This window comes from Mixophyes fleayi, chromosome 10 (assembly GCF_038048845.1).
Source record: "Mixophyes fleayi isolate aMixFle1 chromosome 10, aMixFle1.hap1, whole genome shotgun sequence".
NCBI classification, from domain to species: domain Eukaryota; kingdom Metazoa; phylum Chordata; class Amphibia; order Anura; family Limnodynastidae; genus Mixophyes; species Mixophyes fleayi.
The window spans coordinates 13,976,026-13,997,987 of NC_134411.1; the positions used below are offsets into that span (position 1 = coordinate 13,976,026).

At 42.8% G+C, this 21,962-nt stretch overlaps 2 protein-coding genes across 3 annotated transcripts in view; one reads left to right on the plus strand and one right to left on the minus strand.

Annotated features, from left to right (window-relative positions):
* Positions 1 to 128: 128 nt before the first annotated feature.
* On the plus strand, positions 129 to 18,696 carry PRR33 (proline rich 33). Its single transcript, XM_075187917.1, has 2 exons — positions 129 to 236; positions 15,856 to 18,696. Exon 2 carries the CDS (start codon positions 15,864 to 15,866, stop codon positions 17,508 to 17,510), a length of 1,647 nt encoding a protein of 548 aa, XP_075044018.1. The 5' UTR covers positions 129 to 236; positions 15,856 to 15,863; the 3' UTR covers positions 17,511 to 18,696.
* LSP1 (lymphocyte specific protein 1) overlaps positions 10,954 to 21,962 on the minus strand; it is a 50,442-nt gene continuing 39,433 nt past the window's right edge. For both annotated transcript variants that reach the window (XM_075187918.1, XM_075187919.1), the window contains exons 9-13: positions 21,441 to 21,575; positions 20,452 to 20,550; positions 19,643 to 19,717; positions 18,379 to 18,463; positions 10,954 to 11,725 (exon numbers count right to left, since the gene is read on the minus strand). In XM_075187918.1, the coding sequence (XP_075044019.1) occupies positions 18,383 to 18,463; positions 19,643 to 19,717; positions 20,452 to 20,550; positions 21,441 to 21,575 (390 nt within the window). In that variant the 3' untranslated portion in view covers positions 10,954 to 11,725; positions 18,379 to 18,382. The remainder of the gene's footprint in view (positions 11,726 to 18,378; positions 18,464 to 19,642; positions 19,718 to 20,451; positions 20,551 to 21,440; positions 21,576 to 21,962) is intronic.

Below are 21,962 nucleotides of genomic sequence, written 5' to 3' on the forward strand. Positions count from 1 at the left end.
AATCATTAATCTGATCCTCTGCCATAATCTATGCCGTTTCTGGACAGTAGGGGGGGCCAGAATCCCACATACACCAGTGGGTGTTCCCCCCTCCCCTTGACCTTTTCGCAGCCCCCCTTCGTCCACCCAGGTTCTCAGTTTTGCTGCCCCAGGTATGGGGGTCGTTTTCTTCCTGTCGCAGATGGAAGAAGGGAGCTGGGCACAGGCACTGGGCAAATACTGACCACTTGAAGCAGGTAAAAATAAATAATAAGTGGGTTACAGCAACTCATAATTATATGCAAATATAATATACTGCTGCTTTCCAACTCAAAGGTAATCTGATCATAGTACAAAAAGTGATGGGGATAAAAATGTGTTGCAGTTTTTGCAGATTAAGATACGCAGCTGTTATTCAACTGTTGCAATGGATACAGCGAATGCATTTAAAGAGACGAAACCTAGGATCCAGTGCAGAGAAAGGGTTAACAGCTAATGCATAAAATATTCTATAAGATGATGCTAGACTGCAAGAAGTTTGCAGTTATACTTACTAGTCCACATAGAAACATTTCTAGTAAATGTGCAAAATGATTTTGGCAATAATGTATAGGGGTGCATAGGTTAGATATGGTATTAATAGAGGGTGCAGGAAAAACAGCTATTACTGTAGATACATTTTGTTCTGTACCTAAGTAGATTTTGCAAAAATAAATAAATAAACCTGTGCACTAGAACTTGTGCGATTTCTAGATAATGTAATCAGTCTTTGTGTTCAAAAAAGTGTGTGTGCATGCAGCAGTATAAACTTGCTTTTCCCATAGACCTACTGAGCTATCGCTGTTTGTGTTTGTAAAAGCTGTTGAGTGCAATGAAACTGAAGAAAGGAATTCGGAAATGGTTTAATGTATTATAATCATAAAAGAGCATCAGCATTTATCACAGGTATAAATCTTGTCATAATTTCTCTACTGCAGAAAGTGTAGAAATCAACAGCGTTCCTGCCTATGGGAATATCAAAGCAATGATTACATTGCGAGACTTGTTCTTGGACTGTGTAAGATTCAGATATTTACATTAATAACTTTAATCCTATTCTTGGTGCACTTTACATAAAGCGAAAGACTTTGTGTGAGTGTTGGTCGGTTGTAACGTGTGCTGTTTTGCAGTTCTGTAGCAGAGTAGTTAGTCAGTGGTGTTAAGTTGCAGGTCATCCTTTATTTTGTCCCCTGTTACTACAGTTACAGTACTGGAATACCTGTCAGAGGTGTACAGCTGCCCTACATACTACATAGTTATTGAACAAGTTGCTGTAAACTGATTTTACCATTCTTATATCCTCTAATTACATCACTAGAGGTCAGATTCTCTTGGCCAAATCAGGCATTACCTAGCCAGAATTGGCCATAACCTAATTGTTCTGGTTGGGATTTGAAAATCACTCCCATCTCTAGGGGCCATACGTCCAATCAGGAGTCTCTTTGGTCATGTGACGGTGTGCCTAGGTGCTATTTTCATGTCTCTTAACATAGTAGAGGGGACTCGAGTTACAGTTCGTTAAACTTTTTAATGACCTATAGGATACACCTCCTTATGTTTCACTGCATAGTTATTTGTCACAGTATGTGCTCATATATGTCCTTGTTTCCACATGTATACATCACTGTAAGAAGAATGAATTTGTACAAACTACTTTAGTTTTGAATACCCAATAATTATTTTTTATAGGGAACTGTGGATACAACATGCAACTTTGTCTGCTTATGTGAACAGACAATACTGCATGACTTGTATCACATGACATTGCATTGTATTAAGCTATTTCATTCATATGCACTATTATCTCTTTGGGTGCTGTCCATCTCTAGAACACACCTTCCTATGTCATGCATTGGGCGCCTTACTCTTAAAGTGGAAAACATTAAACGTTTGACAGTGACAAATGTGTGTTTATCAGTAACTTATATTAACTTACAATTATGGCATCTATAAATTGTCCAAAATGAAAGACCCTTCTCCACAGAGGTGTTTGAATCTCTCTGAAAAGATATCCCCTCCGTAGGGAGATCGTCTCTATGGTTCTATGTGAGCGCTTGATGTACCTCTACATTTTTCTGTTTTGTCTTATGGTTATATGACCACTCTTGTTATGGAGCGACCAAGCTAATGATTCCGGGACACTGTAATATTGTAATTATCTTTCGTACCATGCCTGATAAGCTTTCTCCTGAAAAAGTTTTGTATAGCAAAATAACATGTCAGTAAAGTACTCGTAGTCAGTACATTTATAGATAACTGTCAGTAAAAAATATATATATTTACAAGTTTTGGCACCCGTGCTGTGGCTATATATGAAAGATAAAGGGTGTGTTGCAGGGTTTGACTTACACATGGTTGCGTAGTGTAAATTGCACAGATTTGAACTGCGAATAATCACAAAGAGCCTGTACGCGTATGCCGGAACGCAGAGTGGTTTGCGTAGCACACTTGCGCCTCCTTAGAACTGCAGAGACAAAACGTGGGAAGGAAGGGGTCGTCTGACGTAGGCAGAGTACAGTACAGGTGAGACCTGGAGATTTGCCTGACAGTAGGCATATCATTTGCAGGTGCTTGAATGTTGTTAAAAAAAAAATAAATCCATCCCAGTGCCCCCCCCCCCCCTCCCCACCAAAAAAAACCCTTTTGCCAGTGCTCATAATTTAGGCTGATAGTGGTAAAATTGGGGGAACAAACTGTGTGGGGTCCCCCAGGACAAGTCACTGCCAGCACTAGGCTATGATAGGCTGAGCTGTTGACACTATGACAGGGCAACTCGCAGCATGGAGTCCACCTGCCATAATGTCAACCAGCCCTAACCTGCTAAGTAGGCAGTAACTAAAATTTTGCCCCCTTGATGATCTCAAAAATAGTGCCCCCCTGATGAGTGATCACTGAATAGTGCCCCTTTGATGATCTTAATAACAGTGCCCCTTTGATTAATGTAATTAATAACAGTGCCCTCTTGATGATCTCAATAGGGCCCTCTTGATTATCTCAATTAATAATAGTGCCTTTGATTAATGTAACTCATAATAGTTCCTCCTTGATTTTAATAGTGACCTGTTGGTTAATGTAATTAATAATAGTGCCCCCTTAATAATCTTAATAATGCCCTCTTGATGATTTAAATTAATAATACTGCCCCTTTGATTAATGTCATTAATAATAGTGCCCCCTTGATGATTGTGATTAATAATAGTGCCCCCTTGATGATTATGAATAATAGCAGTGCTCCCTTGATGACTTACCTCAGGGCTTCCTGGACTGTATGCAGAAGCGGCTACCTTAAGGTTTAATAACGCTGCATACATTGGCGTCCAGAACCAGGTGCCGCCAGGGCTGTTAAGGCAGCAAGCGCTACCACATGATCCACCACTGGTCTGAGACAGGGGGGACCAGGGCACATGATCCCTGGGTCCACCACTTAATCCTGCTCTGCAGACAGCGGCTTGTCATTTAGTGGCACAGCTCCTCTAGGAGCATGAAATGGGAACCCTAAATGTTTGTTTTTATTTTTCCCAAAGAGATTTTAAAACTGGAAGCCACAAGGATTTAGGTGAGAAATAAAGTGGTGAACAGGGTTGTGTGTATCTGTGTGTGCGTTGGGGCTGATTATTTGTAATAAAGGACTTTTTTCATTTTGTCTGTTTATTTATTTGACTATTTTTTTATAGGTGCACTAAAGGTTCCAGTGGTCACTGGCTACCATGGCATCATCATCATCGTCATTTATTTATAGAGTGCCACAAATTCCGTAGCGCTGTGCAGAGAATATTTGTCATTCACACCAGGATTAATTTTGTCAGCAGCCAATTAACCATGTAGTAAGTTTTTGTAGTGTGGGAGGAAACCGGAGCACCCGGAAGAAACCCATATAAACTCGGGGAGAACATACAAACTACAAACTCCCTGTTCGGGAATCGAATTCACGACCCAGTTCTACAAGTGCCAGCATGCTCTGTCAGCCATAGGTATGCTGGCGCTTGTAGTTCTACAAGCACCAACATACCCAAGCATTTGAGGGCTTTCTGGGACCAGTATTGTATTAGAAAAAAAAGCACATTTATATTAATTAACTCTCTATTACCCCTCACCTACTGCCCTAGGGATGTGGGTATAGCGCTTTCAGCACGAGGGGGGACGACTTTTTTTTTTGTCTGGCCCAATTACCCAAGGAAATTGAGCTCCTTGCTGAACAGTCTAGGGCTGAGTGACATTATTATAAGGGGGACCCCACGCTGCGGGTTTCCGTGTTACAGTGCCACTAGCCCAACCTGTTATAGCCTACGCTACTTGTCCCCATGATATTACAGCTACCAGCCTAGGCTATGAAGACTGTGCTGGCAACATTTTTTGGGCTGATGATAATGAATGGCGTCTTAATATGATGATACTAGAGATGTTCACTTAACTTCGTGTTTTGGTTGTGGATCCCTATTTTTGTTTCTAAAATCCCTATTTTTTTCTCTAAAATCACATAATTTTGCTTTTTTTTCCCCCCCCTACATTATTATTAACCTCAATAACACTAATTTCAAGTCATTTGCAGTCAATTTTGACCATCTCATAGGTCACAATATTATTTTCATACACTTTCAAACAAAGACTGCAGCAACCTGGCTGGATGCTAAGCGACAGGGCAATTACTGAAACACACGGCAGTTCCTAGCACATCTAGGAAACATTGGCACACAGCAGTGGCAGAAATGAAAAGTGGTGCAAGATGGAATTGTCCTTGGATCATGAAACCAGTTATGGTTCATTTGATCGCTCCACCCGTTCCTTGGATAACAGTGGTAATTCTACAGCTAATACATGGCAACAAGCGTTGACCCCCCCGGGATGCGTGCTTTTATCAGACCCAGACAAATCCAGGGTGCCAGACAATGTACTAAAAAGAGCCATTGTAATTCACAGCAAAAAGCAAGTTCATCACTGAGCTTCGAATCAGCCCCAATTCCCACAAAATTATAATATAGTTAGGTACCTTCGACTTAAAGTGCAGATAACAAACACTTGATGAAACAGCAGCAAAGTAGAAGGTAATACATATACACGTCTATTAAGATATCCATGCTTACATTACTTCTGCAAGCAACGTTGTTCTTTGTTAATAAAACTGTTGTCTTTATAAAGTTCAAAACAATTAAAAATATTCCTCCACCATTCTTTGGATGTTGATAGTTGATAGTAGGATCAGGTGGAGTTACAACAGAGGTCTCACTAATTCTGGTCAATTCTTTTACAGTAAACAAGACCAGAGGGTAAATGTATCATCCTCCGATTTTTCCAACTCGCCGGATATCGGCGTCTTTGTATTGAAAATTTAAAGCGGCAATGGCTTGTAAAGGCAAACTTGCCTTTACAAGCCATCGCCACTTTAAATTTTCAATGCAAAATCGCCGATTTCCGGCGAGTTGGAAAAATCGGAGGATGATACATTTACCCCCAGATGTCAAAATATTGAGCTGAGTCATCTGCATCATCAATGATTCTAAGATTTTTGCTAAGCACACAACAGTATATAGCACATGTAGGTAACATTGGCACACAACGGTAGCTGAAAGGAAAAGTGGTGCAAGATTGAATTGTCCTTGGGTCCTCCCACCCACCCTTATGTTGGACCTTAAAAAGGACATACACACTTTAACAAATCAAGCACTTCAGCCACAAAAGTGGCACTCCTTGTGGCTGAAGTGCTTGGTTTTTGGGGCCTCACAAAACAAGCTAATAATGGGCTTAAGGCACCTAAGGTAACAGTGCTGTTAATGAACTCTACTGTGGCAAGATGTTGTTGTCAACATCCTCAGCTTCATCACCGCTGGAATCCACCATTACAGAAGTCTCAGTATTTTGATGTAATTGGCGGGAAAGGCCTTCCCTGTGAAAATTTAAGATTTTTTATGAAAATCATCTTTTCCATATTTTAAGCAAGTAGCCTCCTACGCCGATCGTTGACAAGGTTCCTGGCTGTACTGAAAACACTTTCAGAGTACACACTGGAGGGTGGGCAGCTTAGGCAGTGCAAAGCAAGTTGGTACATAGGTCTCCAAATTCCCTTTTTTCCCTCCCAGTATGTAAAGGGACAGTCTGATGTGTCTATTTCTATGCTATTGTGAAAATAATCCTCCACCATCCTTTGGATGTTGATAGTAGGATCAGGTGGAGTTACAGCAGAGGTGTCACTTTTTTTGGTCAATTCTTTTAGACCAGACCAGATGACAACATGTTGTGCTGAGTCATCTGCATCATCCCTGGGTCTCTTGGGAAAGCTAAGTTTTCTCCTAGCAGCAGTTGAGTGAGAATCTGAAGGAGACACCGTCCAGTCACGTAACACTTGAGCTGTTATCTTGCTCACCAGGAGCTCCTTGCATCTCTTCAGATCTGAGAGATCTGATTCAGTTGGAAACAAAGAGAAGACATAGCTCTTAAACCTAGGATCAAGCACAGTCGCCAAAATGTAGTGATCCGATTTCAAGATTTTGAAAACTCTTGGATCTTGGCGAAGTGAATAAAGTACTTGATCTACAAGTCCAACATACTTGGCATAATTGCTTTGTTTAATCTCCTCCTTCAGTTTCTCAAGCTGCTTTTCCAAATTCCTAATTAAGTGAATCACTTGGCTCAAGCTAGCAGTGTCTGAACTTACTTCACAGGTGACTACTACGAATGGTTTCAGCACCTTGCACAACACGGAAAGTATTCTCCACTGCGCTTGAGTAAAATACATCCCTCCTTTCCCAATGTCATGGCTTGCTGAGTAGCATGGATGGCTTTTCGCTGTTCCTCCATCTGCAGAAGCATATACCACCTTGTCACCACCTCTTGCTTCAGTTGGTGGCAGGGCAAATTAAATTACTCTTGTAGCTGCTGCAATCTCCTACATGCTGTTGCAGATTGCCGGAAATGTCCAGATATTTTACAGGCCACAGACAGCATCTCCTGCACATCCCTGTCATTTTTTAAAAAGCTCTGCACCACCAAGTTTATTGTGTCAGCAAAACAGGGAATGTAATGGAATTCATCCAGCTGTAATGCTCTCACAATATTGGTGGCGTTATCAGAAATTACATACCCTGAGGAGAGTCCAAGCGGGATAAGCCATGTATCAATGACATCCCTTAGTTTTTGTAACAGACTGTCAGCTGTATGCCTCTTAGTGAAGCCGGTGATACACAGAGTAGTCTGCCTCTGACAAATGTGACGTACTTGGGAACATGCTGCTGCTGTTCCTACTGGTGAAGGCGAATCACCAACCCAGTGGGCTGTCACAGTCATATAATCTTTAGTTTGCCCAGTTCGCTTGTCCACATACCTGTGCTTAAATGTTCAGTGGGTAGAATGGCATTTTGTAGCCCAATAATTACATTTTTACGAACCTTCTGGTAGAGGTGAGGAATAGCTTTTCTAGTGAAATGGTGTTGTGATGGAATTTGATAACGGGGACACAAGACCTCAAGTAACTGTCTAAAACCTGCTGCATTAATATTGGACGCAGATCTAATACTAGCATAGTCTCCAAGGCGCCTGTGATCCACTTTGCGACTGGGTGACAGCTTTCATACTTGTTTCCTCTTGCAAAGAATTGCTTAACAGTCAATTGTTGTAAACTAATAGTAGTCTTCTTCTTGGCTTGCTTCTGGGATGAAGATTCACCCCCCAGCTGCAGCAGCAGTGGGACTAACGCCCAAGGGAATCTTCTGAGGAATCCTGGATAGTGTGATCACCTGGATAGTGGATCACCTGGATAGTGTGATCAGCACTCTGATCACCTCTTCCCACTCTAGAATCCAAGACTTCTCCCGTGCTGCCCCCCTTCACTGGAACGACCTCCCTCGCTCCATTCGTCTCTCACCCAATCTGTGCTCCTTCAAGCGGGCACTTAAAACTCACCTGTTCCTTAAGGCCTACCAACCATCCACTTAACCTCTCACCTCTTCTGGTTCTCCCCTGCCCCCTTTCTCTCTCCCCGTTGCTTCACTGGCTCCCTTATGTACCTGATTCTGTTTACCCTCCCTTAGGATGTAAGCTCGTATGAGCAGGGCCCATCTTCCCTCCTGTCACCATACCTGTTCTTCCGCTCCGTCTCTACTGTATCTGCCTGCCTGGAGTTTCTGAAGTACTGGTACTTTGTGTTTATTGTTCTGTACTGTCTTACCCTGTATAGTCTACTGTTTGTACCATGTACGGCGCTGCGGAAACCTTGTGGCGCCTTACAAATAAACAATGATAATAATAATAATAATAATAATAGTGTAGGAGTCATCTAGCCTTAGCAACTTGGATGCAGGACTAACTCCGATCGCTACTGAGGATATTGATGAGGACGGTGTTGTGGGTGTAGATTGCAGGTGTCGGGATCTAGCTGACAGAAGGGACCTAGCTGATGATGGACTGCTTGTTATTTTTTTAGCATACGTTTCCAATTTTCCCAACAGCTTGCCATGAACTCGCTTCAAATAGCGTAACTGTCACACGCCGGTCCCATAGCTAGGTGCTGGCGTTGTGACTTGCCCTTTAAGAACTATGTTGGTGCTTGCTTTCACTTCAGAGTCTCTACCTGTCCATAGGGGTTTCTCGTTATATTGATTGGGACCTCCTACTGAAGCCTATTGGTCCTGGAGGACTATTTCAAGCTCCCGTAATCATGGACTCATTGCCTGATCTTTGTGTTACTCACACTGCCGTGGGTTCTGGCTGCATATCTGACCTTTTGCCTATTCTCTGGATACTATCGGCTGCCGAAGTTACCTGTCATCATTGCTCTCCATCGGCTCCGCTGTATGCCAGTTCATGGTTCATCTACAAGCTGAAGTTACGTGGTGTCATTCATCTGCACACAGAACTATTCGTGAGTTGTCTGCTACACCTGCGCTCATATTGATTGGCTCCAGTACTATTCTACTCGGCTGTCTATGTTGCGGTATTCTATGTTGAACTACAATCAAGTTCTCTTGTCATCTGTGGTTCTATGTCTGGCACGGCTATTATTATTCTGCTGATTATTGTTGCTGGACTGTTAATATGAATATACTGCTAAGCCGGGAGCCTCTACTTCAATACAAGTTGTGTGCGTTACCAGCTGTTGTCTAATTGTGATGAACTCTTGCTTACCTGTTAACCGGATCTCCTGACCTGTAGTTCTACGCTCAGTTTGGATTTCGTTATCACGCTGTACTTCTAGGCAACACCTTCCTGCATGTTACCAGTTATACCCAAGTTCCTGGATAGCATATAACATTCTCTGTTCCGCTATATGAACTATTGTGATACCTATAACCACCTGCTAAAGTGAATCATATTATACGTTTGAATCAGCCAAGTCTACATACTATTCTCATTGGACTTTTAGCTGTGTCAGTGGTTCACCTTCATCTGCTGTATGTTTCGTGTGGGATCCAAGTGTTCTATTACCATCTAGCGTTGAACTGTTATATTGTCTATTTTGCATGCTGTTGCCATTGGTTACCAACTGAAGTGCATCTGTGATTAAGATTGTATTTTATTATAACTGCTGTTGTATCTTCTATCAATATATCAAGTTGCAACACACTACCATCGTTTGTGTTATTGTTCCCTGTGATGCTCTCAAGTTAAGAACTTCAATTCCACTGTGTCCTGTCTCCACCACCCTCTACTATTACCATCTAAGTAGAGGCTGGGGATCCATAAATATTCATAGCCGTGACAGTAACATGGATGAGGTTCCTAGATGGTTAAGGTCTCTACCTCAACTGACTGTGGCTTTACAAACAATATGCACTTTAACATAGGCTTTACCAGATGATGTAGAGGGATTACTATCATCATGACTGGTGCAAGCAGCTGCTTGGTGTTCCTGCTGTTTTCTGTACTGCTGTGAATCCAATTTGATAACACTGTACAATTTAACTGCAAATTCAGAAGACCAAGCCTGCCAGCCCTAGTATTTCAATTTCAGCAATGACAATTAGCAATGGGGCTCTCCTCTTTGTGTGTTACCTATTTGACACCGTACAATTGGACTGCAAATTCAGAAGACCAAGCCTGTCAGCCCTAGTATTTCTATTTCAGCAATGACAATTAGCAATGGAGCACTCCTCTTAGTCTGTTAACTATATAACACAGTACAATGTGACTGCAGATTTAGAAGACCAAGCCTGCCAGCCCTATTATTTCTATTTCAGCAATGACAATTAGCAATGGAGCTCTCCTCTTTGTGTGTTACCTATATAACACAGTACAATGTGACTGCAGATTTAGAAGACCAAGCCTGCCAGACCTATTAATTCTATTTCAGCAGTGACAATTAGCAATGGAGCAATGGAGCTCTCCTGAATGTCACTGGAGACTTTGAAGAACACTGCTACCCCGCCTCTTTCTTTTCTACCTATGACGCTGCCCAAATGCACTAGAGACTGCCAAGAACTGTGCTACCCCTTCTGTGTCCCTCTGTGAAATGGCGCTGGTTCGTCATGGAGGGCGGTACTTATTGAATCCAAAACTTGCGAGATCTGACGACTTAACTTAACGATGACATTTTGCCTTGTTTTCAATTCCAAGTGCGCGCAAAAGTACAGAGCCGGCTCGGATCTGCTAAGTTCGGGTGTGTTCGGTTCTCGGGGAACCGAGCCTGAGCATCTCTAGATGATACGCTTAATAGCATAAGAGCATGCTTTACTCATACACATGCATTTACTGCAATATATGCCGATTCACACGTGCGGCTCAGCATGTAGGTGTGCAGCTTTTTTTGGTGTAAGTTACACCCAAGTACCTGCAGAATTGATAGGCTGCACTCTCTTGAATATTGAATCAGACCCTAAAAAGCCTGATGTTACTGTGCGTGACAGATATCATCACTGAAAACCACTAAATAGAGCCGTTTAAATAACCCTTAACCTATCTGCCCTCTTTTACTAACAAACCGTGAATGCACACAACGGATACACAATATTTGATGTTTTTATGTATTTTATTTATAAAGCATAAAAAAGTAAATAAAAAAACAGACCCAGTGCAGTTGGGTAATTTGGATGTCATGTGACAAAAATGTTGCTTTTTTTTTCTCTCACAGTCAGTGAGTAGCCTTTGTACTAACGTGTGCAGATTTATCAGCTTTGCTGCCCTAGTTTCCGATTTTACATATATATTAGTGGTTCCAGAGTCCAATTTGTAGCAGCATGCAGTCCAAATACAATCTAGGAGGTTGCTATAAGTGTGGACCAACTCATGACTGCATTGTCTTTTTAAAACTATTGCAGAATATGAGGAGTTAGGCGTTTCAATAGCACAGAACACTGAAGCAGCACAGCAAAGATTATTAATAATACTGTTATCTGAAGTCGCCAGATCAGGTTGATGCAGACAGAAGAGTCACAATTAGCAGCGGGGCTAGTGAACATTTTACATGTATTGATTATTCTGCATTAAGGCATAGGAGTCACAAGTTGCCATATTACAGGTGACGTACATCAGTATCTAGGCACAACCGTTTGTGAAGCAATTTTTTCACAGTGTAGCTGTTTTGTGACTTGTACGACTTTAGTACATAGCTTCTAAAGTACATGGAATGAGAGCTGAAGGGAGTGGGGTTCAGATAAGGCAACATGGCTTCACCAATTATCACTGTAAACCATTTTGATATCAGAAGGGAATTTTGCTTTGTTTTTTTTGTTTTTTTGCAATCTATGTAAGAAAATCTGTGCAGGAGTCGGTCACTAGGAAACTAAAAGAGAAAAGAAAAAAAGAACAATATTATTTTAAATTCAGACCTCCAGACAAATTTTGCATAAACATCCATAGTTCCATCCATTAAGTTTATTACATATTGTAATATTTGCAATTATTTGTCACGTAAATAATACGCTGTATTGTAAAATATCAGGATATTAGTCACAGGACAGACCATATACAATGCTTTTATACAGGATGCAGAACTGAGGTAACTTTACATTATATGAAACTATTTATTTACTCCTCTGGTAAAGTTTTAATTTATTGGGATGTGATTGGCCTACCCTTTCTCCCCTGCCCCTCCACACCCCTTCATTGCGTGCACACTGTGGCACCCATTCACCACAGCAGTGGACAAAGTCTCCCCCAACTTTCCCTCCGATCGGGACAAAGCTATCCCCATCAGGATAGTGGGACAGGAGCCCTCAAATCGGGATGGATGCAGGCCCGGCGCTCCCATTAGGCAAGGTTAGGCACTTGCCTAGGGCGCCGGGCTTTGGAGGGCGCCACAGATTAAAAATTTCTTTAAAACTGTGAGGCAACCGCTGACCATACCTTTCACGGCCGCCGCACAGCTTCACATACATCCACAGGGAGAGGGGGAGGGACTATTGATCATCACCGTCGCCTCTCTGCTCCGTCTGCCCCCTCCACTCACTGACTGTCGGGCCGTGACATCATCGTCACGGCCCGACAGTGCCAGTGAGTAGAGGGGGCAGACGGAGCAGAGAGGTGGCAAGTTAAGGTAAGAAAATTTTGAAAATGTGCCTAGGGCGCCAAGAACTCTAGCACCGGCCCTGGATGGATGGGAGGTATGGATTTCTCTTCACTGACAATTATACATTCCATCACAGAACACTTTCCAAATGTGTCATGTGACACAAGTGACATCACTACTCTCCGAATATAGAAGGATTAATTTTAACAGAGCTTATACATATATCAATGTCACTTGTATAATATATTTGTATAATAGGCACACACTGTAGTTATTTTCCTACCGGCTCCTTGCTCACGGCTGATAATGGATGCCCACATGTATTGGCAGTACATAAGCCAAGAAACGTTACATTTTCTAGAGCTCTAGGCTGCTTCGTGGAGTTTGTATGCCACCACCAATGAAGCATGTAACGGCCCAGGCACATAGATAGCATCCGGTATTCACCACTGTAAATCTTTTATATAATTAAAAGCTCCAATGATAATGTATAGTTTTAAGGAACATACCCTTCACCTACAGATGAATACACACAACATGAGATACAGATCCATGCCCAGATATAATGTCACAAAATGACACATGGACCTATCACATGATGGGCTCTGCTGCCCCTACCCCCCAGACTATTTAGCCTATTGGCCATGACACATCTCCTTATATCTCCAGGGCCATCTTTTCCATTGGGCACGATGGGCAGCTGCCCGGGGGCCCCACGGGCAAGGGGGCCCCATAGGCACGGCTTTTAATGAGAATAAATAATCCTGCAAAAGAAAAAAACGTGCAAAAAAAACCTACAAGGGTCACTGAGCAAGTACATCTATCTATCTCTATCTCTATATATCTATATCTATATCTGTATCTGTATACACCTATATATCTATATCTAGGGGCCCCGGTGCACTGCTTTGCCCGGGGGCCCATAATGTTGTTAAGATGGCCCTGTATATCTCCATGATCCCCATGCTCTAATCCTATCTAAGAGATAGGGAGATGAGAAAGGAGGAGAATGCGTACAGCCACGGCTGCTCTTTCCAGAGGTGCAACGTGATACGACCACCTCATACCCCAGTAGAGGATAGTTCCCTGGACCATAGGGGCAAATGAGGCTGTTATGGAGACTTATCGGCTACGATTTCTCCATGGGGGCACAAGTGGGTCTAATGTAGACATTATTTCTTTTGTCATAACATACAAAGTATGTATTTTTTTTAGTGCTGCATTTTGTGTTTTTTATTTTCAACCAGACTACACGACAGGCCTATATTTTTTTTTTACCATTACATCACATATATTATATTCAGTACTCCATGGGGAAAATGTATCAATCTGCGGTTTTTGCAAGTCGCCGATAATCAGCGACTTTTCAGGGCAGATTTCAAACGGCAATGTCTTTAAATGCAAAACTTGTTCATATTAAACAATAGCTGCAGAACCATGAAGATTTTAGTTTCACAATCCGTACAACAGACAACAGGTAGGGTCAGACGTATGTTGGCATCGATCTGGGCAGGATGTCCCCTAGTGGCAGAGAAGGCAGAGTCCAGAATCCAAACCCACGTCACTAATGAAGGCGGGGCTTAATGACATGATCGCGTCACCACACCCCCTTCCATACTTGCCACTCGATCTCCAGGAGGGCAGATTTGAAATGCGTTTACTCAGATGAATTGAAGCCATTGTGGCTTTTGATCTGTGAATCCACTTCATACAATTGCAAGTGAGAAAAAGTCTGTCAATGCACTAATTGCATATTTATCTTTACTGTTTATTTATAGGGCTCCACAAAAATCCACAGTAAGTTGGTAAGTAGAGAATTTTACAAAAGGTGTAGAAGAACAACAACAGGCAAAAATATAGGACATGATCTGATGATATGATGACATGATATGATCTGATGATGTACAAATTGGAGAAACCATAAGCATGCTTCATACCCACCCTTTATAGCTAAGTTTGTCATCAGAAGATAGACACACTTTTTGCATCTCTTTCTACCAGGCACACATCAAGCTATTACTTTTGACCTGTATGATTATGCATAATTGTGACAAAGGTATGTGCCACCTACAGCATAAAATGTAATGGCTTTTATTTCTTACTGTGTAGAATTGTATGTACTCCTTCAGGATAGACGTGCTATAAATGTGTGTGCCCATGGTGGAAACCAATTATTGGCATCTTTGCAAATATGAACTAAATACGGCTGTCAATATTTTAAAAGAACACAAAAAAAATACAGTCCTCCGTAATGAACAGTTTTCCACAGTGATGATCGACCATTTGCCTAAATAAGCAGCAGCCATTGAGTCTGAGAACACACTGTCTGGTTATTTATATGGAATTGTAAAAAATAAATATGTAGTCTGTCAAAAAAAAGTTTTTTTTTACTAAAGCTATGGAGACCGTACTACTCATTTATAAACAATAGTAGAGCTCATATTGCCATTAACAAAACTGTGGCATGGTTGGTTGGTAGACCCACTTTTTTCAACCCCACTCATTTGATTTCTAGTTTCCCTTACACTGGTTCACACCTATGTGTCACCCCGTTTGCCTACGGCTCTCCCTTTAGATTGTAAGCTCTGGCAAGCAGGGCCCTCTTCCCTCCTATCATTGCCTTCTGCATGACAGCTATATAGTGCACCTCCTCCGTGGGCTCTAGGCCCTCGGTCTCCACATCACCTTGCTCATTGCATCTCATTCACTGGCTCTGATTCATTCCCCCACCTTTCCCTTCTTCCCCTTCTCTTGTAATAGTGATCATGGGATGCCCCTTGCACCATACTGCCCTGTGTGACTGTTCATAGCCGTGCTGTGAATTCTACCGCCATGTGTTTATTGTGTTGTCCTGTAATGCTCTGTACTGTTTTGTCGTATGCTCTCTGTACGGCGCATGGGACCCTTTGTGGCGCCCTGTAAATAATCAACAATAGTAATAGAATAGTAATATCATATCACAGTGTCATTGCCAGACATGTAGCGCCAGCCCTGCTGCATAGGCACTGATGTATAGATCAGCGTGGGTACACAGACTGGCTCCTAGATGGTTATGGCTGGCTCATTGATTTTATGTAATATTATACATGTCTGTGTTCTGTGGTGGTTGTAGATGTGTAATTACTTTGTCTGAATATATGTCTCCTTTCAGACATCTCCCTTTCCTAATGTGTGTGGTGGGCAGGAGCTGTGGGCATATGGCCTGTATGCTACCACTGGCCGATATAGAATGGGAATGTACACATGTTGTGATGGTGGTGGCACAGGGGGCGTTATATGATGGACACTGGGTTGCATAATATGTTATAGACATATTCATTATAACCTGACGTGTTATAGACATATTGAACCTAGCTGCATGAAGCTGTTCATAATAGACACACTTTTGCATCTCTTTCTACCAGGCATCACCATGCTGCTGACAGTGACACCCTTGGAAAACCCAGGGCCTCCTTCTCCTGCGCCACCTCCAACTGCTCCGAAGCCAAAGAAAGACAATGCACGTCTCCAGCGCCTCCTGCGGAAGGCTGCGAAGAGAAGTAACGTACAGCCCTCTCCGACACAGCCTCATAAAGCCTTCCGCTCCACTCTGTCTCCTGTCAGTGAAGCGGATTTGGAGAGCCTTTCACCTACTGCTGCTCTCCAGAAACACCAGCCTCTTACCCTTAATCTGCCGACTCGCTTTCCAACCCGGCAAGCAACCCGTGTGCCCTCTCCTTATCCGAAGCAGCGTGGCTTCACATTCACCGTGGTTGAGCAGCACAGTCTGAATCAATATCTCAGTCCTAGCCCAGTTCCTGAACCATCCTCGTCACCCCGCCCTATTGTAACTAGCACACATAACACTACGTTTCTTTACCCCACAGGAGGAAACACCCCTGTCCATGCATCAGTAGAGGTGAATGCCAATGACACTCCATGGCCTTGCACACCACAAACCAAACCAAACCTCAATATTTCTGATCCCCCTGTCATCATTGTACACAAGACAATTCAAAAAAACACTGGACTCATCTCCCCAATTGCAGATATGAAAGTGGAAAAAAGACAAAGTGATCCAATTGTCTTAAATACAGAAAGTGGTTCTTGCACACCAAAAGATGGCGATGTAAGTTTATCAAAAGCTCCTGGCTGCTTCAGATCTGTACCCAAGATACCGGAGGGCCCTTTGTTTGTTCAGCAAGAGCCCACTCACACATCAGTTGGCTGTAGCTCTCTTAGTTTAGATAATAAACCAACACAGCAGCTAGCCACATGCCCGACACCTTTGGTGACTGCTAATAAAGGGATTGTACGTGAGTGCTCCAGGGTTGTGGAGATTTCATGCAGCACATCTCTCCCTTCAGGGTCAAACAAGACCATCACTGAAGTGAAAACCACAGATTCAACTAATGGAAGGTCAGAAGTCACACTAAAAAGCCTTCCTGCTAAAGTCACAAGCTCTCCAAATATTGCTGGATCTACTCATGCAACCACAGTCACAGACAGTTCAACTACTTCAGGAAAGCTTCCTAACTCAGAGGACCTCCTGAAAACTCCTGAGCGGCCAAAGCCACCCAGGAAGAAGCCTGGTGGAGGGTGGGCAAGACTTGTCAAGCACCTTACGGTTGAGCCAGAAGAACTAAAATTTCCTGAACCCCAGAAAGCAGAGGGAAAAGATGAGAAAACAGGAGGTGATGTTGGGGCAACTACTGAAGGGATTCAACAAAGCAAGGGGCTTCGTGCCAACAGGATGTGGGATGCCCTTCTCTACCATATGGCCACATCCACCAAGGGGCTAGAGAAGCCAGGATCAGCAGTCCCACCTCCACTTCCATTTCTGCGCTCCCGTTTGCCTCTCCTCCTGCACCGGCCTCGGTTTGATGCCCGAAAGCTGAAGGAGGCCGCATCCCGGCCTCTGCGCAGAGTGACCGCTTTCTTCCATAAGAGAATCACAGAGAAAGAGAAAGCTCCAAGCAGTTTTAACAGGGTCGCCTCTGGCTGGAGCATTCGAGGGGAGGAGGACGAGCAGCAGAAAGGGGTGGGAGAGAAAATAATCGATGGTGAATTGAAAGAGTGAGGGGAGAAAATGTATGTTCATGCCGGACCCAGTGCATGCACAATGTTCAGCACATACATAATGCTCCATCTGAGCTCTTTTACCAACCTACCTTTTATATCTCTAAGCTATTTTATCTTATATTATTATGCTGTGGCTATGAATTAATTACCCCATGATTTCATACTTTTAATACTTTTCTCTCTGCTCTTTCTGTGCACTCGGGTAACGCAATGTAGGTTCTGCGAAGAATACAGATGATGGGACACAGTACCAGATAATCAGTTTGAGGGGGAGTGAAAAGTTCACATCAGCCAAGGGTGGGCAACATCTAGCACTTCAGCAAATGTTCCTTTCATACATGAAAGGTCTGATATAGGCTTATTTAAATATACCCCCACTAAAACGGGTGTTGAGAATATATTCCAGGCCTTAAAGTGTACATGCCATCAACACATAGTGGAGGGAGCCAATTTGAGGGATGAACCACAAATAATACAAATAGAGCATATCAATCCATTGGGAATGAGAGATATCAGTAGATATCAGTCAAGGGGCACAAAATGCTTCTAATTTCAGTAAATTGATGAAGGATGCAGTTTTGTCAGCCTAAAAGAATGGCTGTGTCCACTAACTTTTCCATTTCCAGATCACTCAGCTTAGAGGTAACATGTGTTCAGCTCTTCCTAAATCATATCTCCCATAGTGCTCAGCTGCCCAATGTCAGCTGTTGCGATGAAGGTTGTCTGTCCCTAGCACGGATTGTAAGGACTAATAATTAGGTGGAACAAAAAAAAGAAAGTGATCATTAGAAAGAAAGAATAGAACAAGATGTAAAGGAAGAGGTACAGAAGGGTTGGAGTAAGAAGCACTGGAGCTCTCTAATTACCTCATCAAGGATCCTCCACCAAGATCTTCTCATATTTTCCATGTCCAGTCGGAACAAACTTATATTTTTTATTTGGCGTTCCACCCTGTGGGAGAGACAGGGTCAAAGGTCAGTCTGGGAGTGAGTGTTTTACTCTCCATGATGCATTATGTTGCAGTAAACCCAACTTTTACATTTGTTATTTGTTATCTCCGTCTAATACATTTGTCTTTCACTGTAAACTTGTGACAACTTATGGAGATTAAAGATGCAATAAATGATATGGAAATATCATAGAACAAACATACATCAGATTAATAAAGTGGTTAGTTGGGTAAATGCCTCTGTTTATGTTCTAAAGAGCCTTGAACATTTAACCTAAGGTTGTGAAGACTATAGCGCTCCAGCTGTTGTGGAACTACATATCCCAGCATTCCCTCTAGTGTTTGGCAGGGACTACTGGAACGTGTCGTTCCATCACAGCTAGACAGCACCAAGCTTGGCTACCGCAGATTTAGACCATTTAGCACTGGGTCATGTAGGTTACTTTGCTATCACCAGCATTCAGTCATTGTGAAACGGCCCCATCCTCTGTCACTGACGCAAAGGTCTGGTCTGAGGTTTCAGAGATCATCGTGTGGATAAACTTATTTCTGGTAGATGCATTGTGTGAAACTTCTGTACAAAGGTAAATAAAACTTATTTAGCATATAGGAGGGCAACTGACTGCTGCATTGGTGCCGGGCACTTGCTGTGAATGTGGGGCAGTCTATGGACAGGAAGCAACACTGCCTATAGTATCGCTTCCAGACCTCTCTGAATTTACACAGTGAGTGTTCACCAAAGGGCTCAATAAACCCCAATTTTCTGAACATTTTACTCATTTAAAGCACCCTCCATGTGACCCCTCCCGTCATCTTATCGGCAGCCATGTGTGTGTGGCCGTTACCCTATTAAACCAACAGTACAATCTAAGTAACCTGTTGGCAGCAGTAACGGGAGTCTTCTAATATAACTGACTGTCCTCTTACTTTTGTGCCTTGAAACCAGCACCACCCACTGCTATTCAGCATTTTATGAGCAGACTATTCAGTAACCGTTACACACAGTAGACATAGTTACATAGTTAGTGAGCTTGAAAATAGAAATAAGTTCATCATATTCAATGGAGTCCAGCAACACATTTGTTATATGAATGTGTTAAACACAAAACTGAGAAAATTATTAAACTGTCGAATTCTACAAGAGGTTGTCAGCGATCAGTATATCTACATGGAAATTTCACCTTATTACTTTGTCCTGATTTGGGGTTCTGCTCCCACAAGCTCTTCTTGCTCAGCACATCTCCTGGCTTCACCTCCTAAAAAACGAAAAGGGAAGGTGTGAGGCCATTACCAAGTGCTGGATGGCAACCATTAGCCCAGGAGGAAAGTCCATCCAAGTGGCCCAGTGTGTGCCACCAACAGAGGGGGCACAGCCAAACCACGGAGGGGTGTGCCTAATACTAGACTGACCTCCAACCCCCTCTCTCTCCAATCTCCCTGGACATGAAGTCCTGGCTGCACGGGGCAAACATCCAAAATCAGAACTGTCCCATCGCATTTGGGACAGCTGGAAGGTAAACATATGTGCAATGACCCTGCCCGTCCCGAAAAAACATTCCCCTTGTCACACATTATGCCCCACATAGCAGTAAAAATGATACAGCTACTCTATGTAAAACACAAATACAATTGACAGCTTTGTCTGACTCCACAGACTCACACTTATTGCAGGAAGGTGTCAGAGCAGTGCCCGTCACAGCCCCTTATCCAGGTGGAGGGGAGGAGCCTGTGCCGCTGATGATGTCACCAATGCTCTGCACAGATGGTTTCCGCCCACGTGGAGCTGTGTTAGCGGCTGTGAGGAGCAGCCCTCTGACCTCCACTGGCCACGACTCAAGGTAATAACTGGAGACAATCAAGGTCAGCCTGGGCAGTCTAATAAAGCACCAGCCCAGGGGGCAGATTTCTCCCTCCCCAGCCTGTCCCTGGCTATCATTCATCCTTTATTCACACACATAGATACACTGATGTTACAGAACAGCTAACTTACTGTGACTTTTTGAGGCACGGCATTGCCGTCTGGCTCTGATTTCCCTTTACCCCATTGGTTGATCATGTCGGAGACGCCAATGTTAATGCCCTCTGTGTCCTGTATAACACATATTATGAATACATTTCAGAAGCAGAAAATATCACAGCAAATCGCATAAACAGCCAAAAAATGTACACATCGTTATTATATACACAGTATTGTCCATAACCAGAGAGATGTGGTTCCTGGTTTTTGAAAGGCTATGTGTCCCCTTTGTTTTACTAATAGTGTATGAAAGTAGATTCAATGGTTTGACTAAACTGTATCTTGTCATACCAGATCATTAAACATGCCCCTCAATTTTTTTTATTGTAGTACATAATCCCCAATTGATAGTAAGATGATCTGCAAACACTGTTGTTCGATTTCTGATGCCTTATGGTGGAAAAAGCAGTAGTTGCGTTTGTCTGCTTCTCTGCGGCTCTAAGGGCTAGATTTACTAAGCAGCGGGTTTGAAAAAGAGGGGATGTTGCCTATAGCAACCAATCAGATTCTAGCTTTCATTTATTTAGTGCTTTCTACAAAATGACAGCTAGAATCTGATTGGTTGCTATAGGCAACATCCCCACTTTTTCAAACCCGCAGCTTAGTAAATCTAGCCCTAAGAGTTAAGCGATGCAAGTACAGCACCAATTTAGTCACAAAGGGAAAACTAATTGTAGCCTGGCTGCCTGACAAGTTCTACTGAAGCCAAGGTGGAGAAAGGGGGAAGTGAAAGCCCAGATTACTAACTTCTCAAAATCACTAGATACGTGTCAGTTGAAATCTCCAGCTTAACCATATACTCAGTTTAATACATGCTTAGCGGCAGAAAAGTTTATAACAATAACATATACATCAACTTATTAGCAATTGTGTATTAAATTGTGTGGTGACACCATTAATGTTTAGTGAAAGTTACAAATCTCTGCCGTACAGTACGTGTGTCCCCATGTGGGGGTTCGCACCTTGCATGAGGCTGGCTTGCTGACTGTGCTGACATCTCCGGCCTCCCATCGATTCTTCTTAGTTGACACTGCGTCGTCAGGACTCAGCATCTCTAGAGATGGCGTCCGAACCAAGCGGCCTGTTTTAGAGGATGTCTATGGGATAAGAAGAGAGAAAAGACGGTGTCCTTCCTTGATGTTCAAAGAATGTGTAAGGGCAATGAAGAGATTGGAGCGGACCATGGGTAGTATTAGTCCCCTCTATGGTGGATCTAATGGTGATTTAATGAGAGGAGGGAGCTAAAGAGAAACAAGCAAGCAATGTCTAGTCTGATGCAGCATCCACATGGGACACAAACATGTTCATATCACAAAGGCCTGGATAAAACATCAAAGGCAGGCAGTGATCATGGCTAAATGCTGCACATACGTGTATGCAAAATACAAAGTTAAAGTTAAAGGGGAAGTTCATTTTTCTACTGCACCAGAACATTATATACAGTATAAGCTAAGTCATGGATGTGTTCCTAGGAGACGTTCTGC